This window comes from Bombina bombina, chromosome 3 (assembly GCF_027579735.1).
Source record: "Bombina bombina isolate aBomBom1 chromosome 3, aBomBom1.pri, whole genome shotgun sequence".
In the NCBI taxonomy this organism is placed as follows: Eukaryota; Metazoa; Chordata; class Amphibia; order Anura; family Bombinatoridae; genus Bombina; species Bombina bombina.
The window spans coordinates 709,069,773-709,083,892 of NC_069501.1; the positions used below are offsets into that span (position 1 = coordinate 709,069,773).

Consider the following 14,120-nt stretch of genomic DNA (forward strand, 5'->3'; position numbering starts at 1 on the left):
CTTGTAGGAACATGCTGCAGATTTAACAGGTATAGCAGCTCACCCACAAAGGAAATCAGTCGTTTACTGCAGTGAAAAGATGAAACACAAAACAGGAACCAATTGTGCAGATCACTCAGGATATAATTTATATTCACTTACCCACAGGTGGAAAATGGGTACTCACATACTGGTATAGCACACCAATGTGCTAGTAGGAACAGGCTGGCAGATTTTAATATGGTGTGTCAGCTCACCACCAGGGAACTTTTCCTCAATGTACACATTGAGGAAACGTTCCCTGGTGGTGAGCTGACGCACCATATTAAAATCTGCCAGCCTGTTCCTACTAGCACATTGGTGTGCTATTCCAGTATGTGAGTACCAATTTTCCACCTGTGTTAAGTGAATATAAATTATATCTTGAGTGATCTGCACAATTGGTGCCTGTTTGGTGTTTCATCTTTTCACTGCAGTAAACGACTGATTTCCTTTGTGGGTGAGCTGCTACACCTGTTAAATCTGCAGCCTGTTCCTACAAGCACATAGGTGTACTTTATGGCCATGTGAGTACCCATTTGGCTCCTAATATTCTGTGGTTCTATATAAATTTGATGATACCACACATGAGGCGCCCCTTTGTTTTGTTTTATTTCTTATAGTATATCTGGACCTATTGGTGAGGAGGAGGCTGCCATCGTCTGGTCTAAAAGAAGATTCACCCCATATTGTGGACTTGAACTTTTAACCCCAAATTATCTCTCATATATATTTGTTAGGATATTTAATTGTATCTATAACTCTATATATTTGGTATTATTTGTTATCAAAAGCTATAGATTAGCGCCCCCTCTTGTTGATTAGATTGTAACAAGTAAATATAAAGCGTATTTCTCCAAAAAATATAAAACGCTTTTTCAGTGCTTACACTCGGTATTAACCAAATTAGCAGCTGAACAAAACAGTTGTTATTATTACCCAAATAAATGGTATACAATGAGGTCCATTTATCAAGCTCTGAATGAAGCAGCGGTCTAAAGATCGCTGCTCCATAACCCTGTCCACCTGCTCTGATGAGGCGGACAGTAATCGCCACAATTCAACCTGATAGAGTACGATCGGGTTGATTGACACCCCCCTGCTGGTGGCCCATTGGCCTCGATTCTTCAGGGGGCGGCGTTGCACCAGCAGCTCTTGTGAGCTGTTGGTGCAATGCTGAATACGGAGAGCGTATTGCTCTCCGCATTCAGTGATGTCTGTAGTTCCTGATCCGCACTGTCGGATCAGGTCCAACAGACATTTGATAATTCGGCCTCAATAAATTGACCTCAAAAGGCCAAAGGGCTGTAATAACCCTGCCGAAATATGAATCTGAGACCCTTAGATCTAGAACAACATTTGTAGTCAGGACATTCACCAACTGATCTACATCACCAGACAAAGTAGGGCAGAAAAAAATTCTAGACCTCCAACAAAAGTGGAGAAAATAGAAATCAAACATATTATTATCCTATCAAGATAGAGATAATAAAATATATTCGAAATCATAATAATAGATATAGTAAACATAATTAAATGATTACTTCTGAAGTAAATAAACAGAGTTATATACTTGAGAATCAAACTGCTTATACTAACTGTTCAACAAAAGGTTGAGAAAACAGCAATGTCAGCCACAGATAAAGCTGAGCTAAAATATAAACAGTACATGAATATGCTCTAACAAGGTTATATTCAAAAATTCTAAAGAATCCTGAAAATAAGTACCAATCTCCATAAAAAAAGTAGTACAGTCCCAAGAGGGAATCAGGATAAACATTCTCTAGCATATAATACAAATAGTATATTGCATAGGAAAAAACCTTAAGAGCAAAAAATTAATAAAATCCAGTTTGAAAAGGATTAATAATATAGTTAATATGAGGACTCCTAAAAGCTATAAATAATAATTATTTCCTTAATAAAGAACATAAAATATGTTCAATAGAAAAATAAGGAGAATTTATAACAAACTGTCTGATACAGGATCTTCAAAACAAAGAAATCTTCATCAGTATTATCAACTTAAGTATGCTGTCAGTCAGAACAAAATTAAATTTTTAACAATTTTGAAAAGACCTTGTAAGTTTATTTATGTTTAAATAATTTTTTATTGTTTTATATTTTTTGAAGAACAAGAGTACATAAATAAAATAATATAACATTAATTGTCTTTTCTTCTGTTGTCCTCTGAATTGGGATATACTGTGTTACATGTTTACAGTGTCACATAAGTTTCAGATAATTAGTTTGTACAGGTATTAACACAATGTAATGTTGACTGGTTATATAAATATCCTAACGTTATGGTTTTGTCCATACATGAGCAGTAATATCGTAGATTCAACAGCAGGTTATCATTATTTAAACTATATATGACATTCATCTTTAAACTGCATCCTCCAAGTTAATGGTTCTTCTTACTTCTTGTAACTATATTACTCTACATAACTACATCTTGCTGAAACTTTTTTAGTTAAGGGTGATCTTATGTACCCAGAAATATCCCATATCCTGAAATACATTATCTAATAAACATAGGGTTGGGTAACTTGGAATCAAAAATTAAAAATTGAAAAGGGTGCTTCAGAGGTGGGGGTAGGGGGGGTGACGACACATCATTCCTTAGTCTATATTATATGTATATAAATGAGTTTAGTTTGTTTATAGTTTGATGGCCACTTAGATCTCTGATCTCCAGCTATCTCATGGGGTTGAGGACCCTTTACTTATCCAGTAATACCATACTGTTTGGACTGTTTCTTTGTTATCTAGTGTATTTGACGCTATCTCGTACATGGTATATGTATGTTGGATTTTGTTGTATATCTCTGTCCAAGTTGGAGCTCCAGTCTTCCAATATTTAGCTATGCATATCCTCGTGATCGTGCATAAGATCCTAATAAATGTATTTATATGTTTATTATATTTACTGATATGTTCATGTAATAAAGCCTGTTTGATCGTGAGACTGATATTTTCATCTAGGATCTGACTGAGGAAGATAGATAGTCTGTTCCATGTCCCCTTCACTTCTCTACAGTCCCACCACATGTGTCTATAAGTCCCTATTTCTCCACAGCCTCTATAACATAACCTGCTGCCCTGTGGGTACATATGGGGCGTTCGTATTGGGATTAAGTACCACCGATAGATAGTTGTATTAACATTTTCTTTAAGATCTACACTAATCAGCCCTTTCTCAGCATTTTGAAACAGTGATTCCCATTCTTTTATGTCTTTACAAATAAGTAGTTCCTGTTCCCATGCCAGCATAGTCAAAGTCTTGGAGGTATTGTGGTTGGCCTGTATAGATACATATAGTATCTATACGGTCTTCTGTTTTACAGAAAATTTCTATTGGTGTGGTGGTCTCTTCTCTAGGGTGTTTTAGATATGTTTGTAAGACTGAGTGTATCTGTAAATACATATACCAGTGTAGTTTCAGTGGGTCTATCTTTGTCTGTAGTTGATTAAATGTTATTATGTTTCTTTCTGTTAAGTAGTCTGCTACTCTGTATAAGCCCTTATTTTCCCATTTTTTAAGCTGAGTCCAGAGTTCTTCTGGCATTATGTATCTAATCGGTATTGATAGGGAGTACTGTTGTAAGAGTTTATATTTCATTCTCGCTGTCTTCCAGGTCTTTATAGTGAGGTTTGCGGTGTAAGGTTTGGGTGTCTTCCCATCCCCCTGTGCCTTCCCAGGGTCCCAGACAATTAAATCTGTCTCATCCCAACCCCCTATTTTCACTTCCATCGTGGGCCATATAATTTCCCTCAACCTTTTCAAGAGTAGTGAGTCCTGAGCTAGTCTGGCTGCATTGTAGTAGTCCATTAGGTTTGGCGCTCCAATGCCCCCTAGCGACTTATGTCTAGTTAAAACGGACTTTGCTATCCTGTTCATTTTATCTCCTCTAATAAATATTGAAATTTCTTTTTGCATTGTTTCTAAATCCGCTTTTATTATTTTTATAGGGAGGATTCTAAATAAGTATAGTATTCGTGGCATGGCATTCATTTTCACCGCCGCTATTCTACCCAGCCATGAGAAATTAAAGCTCTTCAATTTTGACAGGTCCCGTCTTATTTGTCTGAATAATGGGGTGTAATTTACTTTGTATAGTTGTGTGGAGCAAGTTGGGAGCTGTATTCCCAGGTATTTTAGTGTGTGTCTCATCCCCTTAAAATTAAATTGTGTTTCTAATAATGTCTGAGTCTGTTGGGGCATCGCAATGGGCAAAGGTTCACATTTGTCTGGATTGATTTAAAATCCCGAAATAGTTGAGAAATTCCTTATTATTTGATAGAGATTGGGTAAAGATATTAATGGGTTCGTCAAAGTCAATAAAATATCGTCAGCAAAGAGAGATAGTTTGTATTCTGATGCGTTTATCCTTACCCCTGATATATCTATTTGTGAGCGAATCGTGACTGCTAGTGGTTCTATACAGACTGCAAAAAGCAATGGGGACAGGGGGCATCCCTGTCTGGTGCCGTTACGAATTGGGAAGGATTTTGACTTATATCCTGTTGATGAGACCTGGGCCTCTGGACACGAGTATATAACTTTTAAGGCTTTTATGAATGCTCCCTCAAAACCCATATGGTGTAGTGCCAAGAACATATATTCCCAGTCTATTCTATCAAACGCCTTCTCCGCATCCAACGATAGGAGCAGAGAAGGCGTTCGTGTCTCTTCTAAGAATTGTATTAAGTTAGTAACTTTTCGGATGTTGTCTGGGGCTACCCTATCCTTGATAAATCCCACCTGGTCTGGATGAACCAAGTGGGGAATGATGTGTTTAAGTCGGTTTGCTATTACTTTTGTAAATATTTTAAGATCCTGATTTATGAGAATTTTTTATGGTCTCTTCCTGGCTTGGGGATTACAACTATCCTAGCAGCTAGTAATTCTGGGGGGATATCTCCTCCTTCCATAATGTAATTACAGAATTTCACCAGGTGTGGGACTAGTGAGTTTTTAAATAGTTTGTAATATTCGGCTGGGAAGCCATCTGGTCCCGCCGCCTTTCCAGTTTTAAGATCTTTGATGGCTCCTAGTATTTCTATTGTGGAGATAGGTGCGTTGTTTCCTTTTGTTCAATGGTTATATTTGGTAATTGAGTTTGGGAGAAGAATTTTGAGGTAAGTGTTTCTGTCTCTTGATTATGTATAACTTTTTTCCCGTTATATAATTCTCCATAGTACATTGCAAAAGTATCTACAATTTCTTGCGAATGTGAGGTCGTAGTGTTATTTAGTGTCTCTATTAGCGGAATCGCAGAGGCCTTACATCTTTCTCTGATTTTGTGTGCCATGTATCTATCCGGTTTGTTCGCGAATATAAAGTATTGCGCCTGGATTTTGTGAATGGCTCTAGTAGCTTGTGTGTGGAGTAGTGAAGCTACTTATGCCGTTAGTCTGTAGAGTGATTATGGAATGGTCAGACCACACACAGGTGTGTATCTGAGAACTATCTAGTAGAGGTTGTAAAATCTGACTCACATATATATAATCAAGTCTGACATAGGTTTTGTGTGCTGCCGAGTAGAACGTTGTGTCATCTGTCTGACCATATAAGGTATTCCATGTCTCTGTCAAAGAGTGAGGAAGTAGACTGTCCCGAATTGATTTAACAATACGATTGTGTCTAGCTTGTTTGTTGGTCAAGGGTTTGATGTTGGTGGGGTTAATAGGTGACATAGTGACATTGAAATCCCCGGCTAAGAATATTTTAGTATGTGACCATTGTGTGAGTAAATGTGATATGTGATGAAAAAATTTGTGTTGATTCTCAATTGGTGCGTATATATTGCATAGTGTAATTTCTGAATCTAGTATTCTACCTTTGACAATCAGGTATCTTCCGTCAGTATCTGTTATTATGGTTTCTAAAGTAAAATTGAGTGATGAATGTATTAGGATGGATGTGCCTCTTTTTTTAGATATTGCCGTAGAATGATAGTGGGTATTCAAGTGTTTTGCCCAATATTTAGGAATGTTATCTTTAAGTAAGTGAGTTTCCTGGAGGAACAGTATGTTAGCTTGTAGGGATGTGTATTGCGTCATCGCTATTCTTCTTTTAAAGTCAGTGTTTAACCCCCTCACATTGTGGGATAATATCTTTATTTTAGGGTTCATAGTGTTGTGTCTATGTGTGGATGTTGTAAAAGGAAATATTTTACCTGTGGATCACTGGGTTGGATACTTAGCTGAATTATTTTCAGGAGATCAGGATTGCATTTAGTGGTCTCTGCTGTGTCGTCACTGGGGGAGGGGAGGGAGTCAAAAAGAGAAAACATTATTAAAGATAGAATAAACAACATTTTATAGTCCTCAATAATAGGACCTTTAGTTAGTAATCTATAAAATGCCATGAAAATAAACACAGAAAAGTCTATCATACTGGGGGAAGATTATTCTTCACCACATAATAAGGCCTTTGTAGCCAGAACTCCAAAAGAACATTCAAAAATAGAGTCCCATTGTAGCGTCCCCATCTAGGGATGGAGTAGGTAAAGTCTCATCTCCATATATTCTTAAGGCGGGCTAGATTTTCCGCAATCTTTAGTTCTCTTAGTCATTCTTCTTTGTATTTTCCCCTTGTAGGGGGTATCTAACTGATATATCTATAGTTCTGAACTTTGACTAGGTCTACTAGGAAGTTTTGCCCCTTGTTTCTTTGGTTTTCTGTTTCTTATGGCTGATCTTTTGCCATTTAGATAGTTCTGGCTGCCTGCCTGGGTCTTTGCTTTTAGTTGGGGTTGTTGTTGGAGCTGGAATATTAGGGATTTCTAGGTATAGAATCTTGCAGATCTCTGGAATGTCCTCTGGATCTTTTAGTGTGATTGTCTTAGAGTCTTTTATTATGTGTAAGGCAAATGGGAACCCCCATCTATATTGTATCTGGTGTTTTCTAAGCATAGTGGTAAGGGGGCGTAAGGTCCCTCTCCTCTGTAGTGTTCTCACACTAAGATCTTGGTAGAATTGGATAACATTTCCTTGATATTTGAAGGTTGGATGTTTTCTTGCAGCTTGTAGAATTTTGTCTTTATCTGGAAAGAATGTTAGTTTGATTATGATGTCTCTCGGCGGTAGGCCTGGTTTGGGTTTAGGTTTTAGCGCTCTGTGTGCTCTCTCAATATGAAAGACATATTCCGCTGGAGAGTTTGTGATTTGAGTGAAGAGCAGGGTAAGGTATGCAGGGGTTTCCGTAGGAGTGATTTCTTCCGGGACTCCTTTGAGGCGGATGTTATTTCTCCTGCTCCTGTTCTCCAAATCTTCCATTTTATCTTGGAAGTCCTCTAGTAGTAGTTGTTGCATAGACATGGTTTGCTCCATTTCATCCATTTGATCCACCATGGCATCCTTCTGGTCTTCTAATGTCTCTATTCTGTTACCCATCTCAAAAAGGTCAGATTTGATTTCAGATAGGCTGCTGGTCACGGATGAGTGTATGGAATCAATTTTTTCCCATAATTTCTCAAAGTTATCAGCAATGTCCTGTTTGGACACTAGGTTTTTGAGGTCAGCTTTTGTTAGTGGGCTGTTGTCATGTGTTAGCTGATGAGAGTCAGTGTCAGATTCCTCATCCGCCTCTGTGTCTGGGGGTTGTTTACTTGTTTGGGAGGTTTTAAAAAATGTTGACATGGCTGATTGTTTTGTTGTTCTCTCCCCTTTAGCTGATCTTTTAGAAGACATCTTGTAGATGAAGAAGTATATATAAGATATATGTTCGGTTAACTTATAGGTAATATATTGTGAGAACACTAGTGGTGTATGAGGTAACCTAGTGTTTCTTCTAATATGGCTATTCAGGCAGGCAGTAAATACAAAATTACATCTAACAAGAGGCCAAATCTATGTTTCTATATCATGTTGATAATGGCCTTGGTGTACTTCTTTATATCGCTAAAGCATCTTCTTTCCCAGTATAATTTGTGGGTTTGCTTACATTTTAGATTAGAGATTTATTACATCCCTTTATTAGTGTTCTTTACTCTAAGATTATTGGATAGTCTCCTTTATAGAGGTTTGCAAAAGTGTGCTGGTTTTTGCAGCAGTAGTCCTTGCCAAGGTATAGATGTTTATAGTAGCTGCAATATCTCAATTGCTAATATGGCCTTTGTTTTTAATGACTCTGGGTTTTGTGGCCCCAAGTCCAGTCTATTACGTTGCTTATTATGTGCTTTTGATGTGAGGTGATTTGTCTTTCCCAGAATTAAATTTATCCACACTGTATATGTTTTTGGACTTACTTTAAAAGTGCTCCGGTATGGATGGCTGCACCTCTCCCCAGTCTCCACTCACCGCCTCACTGTTTGCTGATGGAGGTGGATCAGATGTTCCCGGGAGCTCCGTAGTGCGTGCTGGGCGTGTCGGGTTGTATCCAAGATGGCGGCTTTTCGCGCTTCGAATGTCGCAGCTCACCCAGTCAGCTTCAGGTTCGGATACCTCCAGATCGGCTTATCTGTCGTGTATGGGTGAGTAGCCCAGCTCCAGATCACCCGCACTGGATTCTCGCCTTGTCCCGATGTTCCGCTCTGCGTGGTTCTGTGTGTTCAGAGCTGCACCTCCTCCGGTTAGATCCAAAGCTGCGGCGGCCTCGAAGTGGAGCCCCGCTCCTCCGGGGTACAGAATGATCACCCGGGGTCAGATGCCGCTCCGGCGGCAAAGTTAGAGTGAGCGGATAGTTGCAAGTCGAGTTGGCTGTGCTGGTCTTACTAGCGTTGTGTTGTATCACAGCTGCTCTTCTTGCTTCTTCAGCGTGATCTTTATATAATTTGTATTGGCGGTAGGGTAGTTGTGGTTTGTGTCCCCTCTTAAAAGTGCTGCCATTCAGCTCGGCAGTTGACTCCGCCCCCCCCTTGTAAGTTTATTTAAAGGCATAATAGCAGTCATAACCTTTATGATATAAGAAACAACATGTAATGTTTGCAAATGAAATCAAGTACAAGAACTAAATATGTACAAAACAGTAAATGTCATTGTACATGTAGAAACATAAAACATAATAAACAAATGCCACATAATTGAACTGAAGAAATAACAACAGTTTAATAATGAAAAGAACACACTTAGCTTTGTAGAATTGTGTTCAAGGGCATCATAGTTTCTACAGTAACATCAGAGTCAGGATCAGAATGAAACATCTCACAAAATGTAATAGAAAAAGAAAAATAACATTTAGGCAAAATATTCAATTTCCACAATGTAACAGTTTCAGTAAAGAAAAACAAAAGCAGGCATAATAGCTTTCAAAAAAACTATGAAAACAGCGAGCAATAGAGGGAGAGGGGAAAAATGACTACATTTTTGCACCAAGTATGACGCATAACGCAAAAAAGGAATTAAAATTTTTGGCACAATACTATCACCAGGAAATGACACAATTCGCGTCATAACAAACGCCGGAACAAAGACGCTGGAAATGACGAAACTTGCGGCAAAAATTTTTTTGCACCAAGAATGACGCAATAAAAAACAACATTTTGCCCCCCTTGCAAGCCTAGATTTGCCCGGGGACAAATGAGAGCCAAAATTAAAAAAGACTGAACCTCAGGTAAGAAAAAAGTTTAAATAAACTTCCCAAACATGATTCCTATAATGAAACTGTTTAGACTGCAAAATGGAAATATACATAGACCTGACTCATGGCAAATATAAGTAAATACATATATTTAAAACTTTATATTGATACATAAAGCGCCAAACCATAGCTGAGAGTGTCTTAAATAACAATACGTACTTACCGAAAGACACCCATCCACATATAGCAGATAGCCAAACCAGTACTGATACAGTTATCAGTAGAGGTAATGGTATATAGGAGTATATCGTCGATCTGAAAAGGGAGATAGGAGATGAATCTCTACGACCGATAACAGAGAACCTTTGAAAAGATTTCCCGCGAGGAAAACCATAAAAACAATAGGCGATACTCTCTTCACATCCCTCTGACAAACACTGTACTCTGAGAGGAATTGGGCTTCAAAATGCTGGAAGCGCTTATCATAGAAGAAAAATCAAGCACTAACTTAATTCACCACCTCCATAGGAGGCAAAGTTCGTAAAACTGAGTTGTGGGTGTGGCGAGGGATGTATTTATAGGCATTTTGAGGTTTGGGAAACTTTGCCCCTCCTGGTAGGAATGTATATTCCATACGTCACTAGCTCATGGACTCTTGCCAATTACATGAAAGAAATTCCAATTTACTTCTATTATCAGATTTGCTTTGTTCCCATAATATTCTGTGTTGAAGAGATACCTAGAAGCACTACATTGCAGGAAATTGTGCTGCTATTTAGTCCTCTTCAAATGGATAACATCGTAGAACAACTGCTGCCTTATAGTGCTCCAGACATGTGCACACTCCTGAGCTCATGTCCCTGCTTTTTAACAAAAGATACCAAGAGAAAGAAGAAAATTTGATAATAGAAGTAAATCAGAAAATTGTTTAAAACTGTAAGCTCTATCTGAATCATGACAGAAAGTTTTTAGGTTTAGTGTCCATTTAAAAGGAAAAAGTGTATAAGCTGCAACAAAGATGCAAAAAAGAAGGCTATTTGGCTATTTTAGCCTTTTCAATGCTGAGATTTGCACCACGTGAACCCAACACTATTTGGTAAGTATTCTCCATGGACTATGTGAAGAGCATACTTACCAATCACCACCCAGCATGTGGGGCCAATTAAAACAAAGTAAATAAATAAACCTAAAGCAGCACTATACTATTGGCTTCTCTGCAGCAGCTTTATATGCAGTTTTATACTTACCCAAAAGCATAAACATCAGCAGCTTTGGAGAAGGGAAGTTTGTCTTCATCTTTGCCAGGGGCCATCTCCCGAACTATTTCTGGGGCCAAATAGCATAACCAGTCATGGGTTAGCTTCAGCTCATTCTCACGTCTATAATCACACAAAGTAATGAGGCTTTTCTTATTAAATGAATAGTATATAATAACAGTACGTTTTTAAATAGAAACATAGGATCTGAACATTTAAACAAAATACAGGAGATTATATTTATTACGAATATGTTTATAACACAGTAAAACCCCATAGATGACATGGTTTAAAGCAACACATTCTAGTATATCACAAATTAGACTTATTTAAAGGGATAGTAAAATCAAAATTAAACTTTCATGATATGAATGCAATTTTCCAATTTACTTTTGTTAGCAAATTTGCTTTGGTATCTTGTTATCCTTTTTTGAAGACTAGAATCATGAACAGCAGTGCACTACTGGGAACCCTATGATGAGCCAATAACAAGATCCACCAATGTGCAGCTACCAATCAGCAGCTAGCTCCTAGTAGTGAATTGCTGCTCCTGAGCCTACCTAAGTTTCAAATCTCATGCTCTTTCTAAATCATGAACCTTTCATTTTAACTTTACTGTCCCTTTAAAGAATGTTGATTTTCTGTAAAATAATTTGTCCAACATGAACAATACAGAAGGCTGCCTTCCAGTTTTGGGCACTGAATGAGAAAATTGGGATATACTTTAGGGAAAAAATAATAAACTTTCATAATTTATTGTGTCCCCTTTCCAATAATTTAGGAAAGGACACTGAACCCAATTGTTTTCTTTCATGACATTTTAAGCAACTTTCTAATGTACTCCTATTATCAATTTTTCTTTGTTCTCTTGCTATCTTTATTTTAAAAGCAGGAATTAAATCTTAGCTGCCAGCGCCCATTTTAGGTTCAGCACCATGGATAGTGCTTACTTATTGGAGGCTTACATTTACCCACCAATAAGCAAGCATAACCCAGGTTCTAAACGAAAAATAGACCGGCTTCTATGCATCACATTCCTAATTTTTAAATAAAGATAGCAAGACAACGAAGAAAAATTGATAATAGGAGTACATCCGAAAGTTTCTTAAAATTGCATGCTCTATCTGAATCATGAAAGAAAAAAATTTGGGTTTAGTGTCCCTTTAACTTAAAAAAAATTAAGACCATTGATAGTTGAGTGCACTCCAGTAATAAGTCCTGGGCCTCCATTACATATGCAGCGTCGCCCGCAAAAGCCGGCGACGCTGGTTTTTGCGTGTTTTTGGTATTACATATACGGCGTAGCATACAAGTTTCGCCCGTATATTTCACCCGTCGCTCGCAATTTTTACTCCCATAAGCTAACAGCGCAAGGCCTTAAGTAGTGAAAATGGAGAAATCTTACTCCATTTTAACCTCGCCATAAAAAGCAGCCATAGCAGGCCTTGCGCTGAGAATGGGAGCACCGTAACTACCCTAAAATGCCTGCAAAAATAAACTAACACCTAACGTATGCGCAATGTCGATCTACCTGTCAACCGCAACCCCCCACCGCAATAACTAATAAACTGCATTAACCCCTAAACCGCCATAGCCCACACCCCAATAAACCTATCCTAGTATTAACCCCTAAACCGCCGTAGCCCACATAGCCTATTAAATGTATTAACCCCTAATCTGCCGCCGCCAACGTCGCCACCACTATAATAAAGTTATTAACCCCTAAACCTAAGTCTAACCCTAACACCCCCCTAACTTAATTATTATTTAAATAAATCTAAATAATATTACTATTATTAACTAAATTATTCCTATTTAAAACTAAATACTTACCTATAAAATAAACCCTAAGATAGCTACAATATAATTAATAATTACATTGTAGCTATTTTAGGATTTATTTTTATTTTACAGGCAACTTTGTATTTATTTTAACTAGGTACAATAGCTATTAAATAGTTAATAACTATTTAATAGCTACCTAGTTAAAATAATTACAAATATACCTGTAAAATAAAACCTAACCTAAGTTACAATTACACCTAACACTACACTATCATTAAATTAATTAAATAAATTATCTACAATTAGCTAAAATTAAATACAATTAAAATAAATTATAGTACAAAAAACCCCCCACTAAATTACAGAAAATAAAAAAAATTACAAGCAGTTTAAACTAATTACACCTAATCTAAGCCCCCTAATAAAATAAAAAAGCCTCCCAAAATAATAAAATGCCCTACCCTATACCAAATTACAAATAGCCCTTAAAAGGGCTTTTTGCGGGGCATTGCCCCAAAGTAATCAGCTCTTTTACCTATAAAAAAAAAAAAAGAAATACACCCCCCCAACATTACAACCCACCACCCACACATCCCTACTCTAAAACCTACCCAATCCCCCCTTAATAAAACCTAACACTACCCCCTTGAAGATCACCCTACCTTGAGCCGTCTTCACCCAGCCGGGCACAAGTGGTCATCCGATCCGGGCAGAAGTCTTCATCCGATCCGGGCAGAAGAGGACATCCGGACCGGCAGAAGTCTTCATCCAAGCGGCATCTTCTATCTTCTTCCATCCGACGAGGAGTGGCTCCATCTTGAAGACATCAGACATGGAGCATCCTTCCAGCACGACGACTACTCGACGAATGACGGTTCCTTTAAATGACGTCATCCAAGATGGCGTCCCTCGAATTCCGATTGGCTGATAGGATTCTATCAGCCAATCGGAATTAAGGAAAAATCCGATTGGCTGATTTAATCAGCCAATCGGATTGAAGTTCAATCCTATTGGCTGATTGGATCAGCCAATAGAATGCGAGGTCAGTCCTATTGGCTGATCCAATCAGCCAATTGGATTGAACTTCAATCCGATTGGCTGATTAAATAAGCCAATCGGATTTTTCCTAACTTAATTCCGATTGGCTTATAGAATCTTGGATGACGTCATTTAAAGGAACCGTCATTCGTCAAGTAGTCGTCGTGCTGGAAGGATGCTCCGCGTCGAATGTCTTCAAGATGGAGCTGCCCCCCGTCGGATGGAAGAAGATGCCGCTTGGATGAAGACTTCTGCTGGTCTGGATGTCCTCTTCTGCCCCAATTGGATGAAGACTTCTGCCCGGATCGGGTGACCACTTGTGCCCAGCTGGGTGGAGACGGCTCAAGGTAGGCTGATCTTCAAGGGGGTAGTGTTAGGTTTTATTAAGGGGGGATTGGGTGGGTTTCTTTTTTTACAGGTAAAAGAGCTGATTACTTTGGGGCAATGCAATTTGTAATTTAGTATAGGGTAGGGCATTTTATTATTTTGGGGGG

At 38.2% G+C, this 14,120-nt stretch overlaps 1 protein-coding gene across 1 annotated transcript in view; it reads right to left on the reverse strand.

Annotated features, from left to right (window-relative positions):
- The window catches only part of KSR1 (kinase suppressor of ras 1), a 574,092-nt gene that overhangs the window by 28,155 nt on the left and 531,817 nt on the right, over positions 1 to 14,120 (reverse strand). The window contains exon 17 of the mRNA XM_053707516.1: positions 10,795 to 10,926. Coding sequence (XP_053563491.1) covers positions 10,795 to 10,926 — 132 coding nt within the window. The remainder of the gene's footprint in view (positions 1 to 10,794; positions 10,927 to 14,120) is intronic.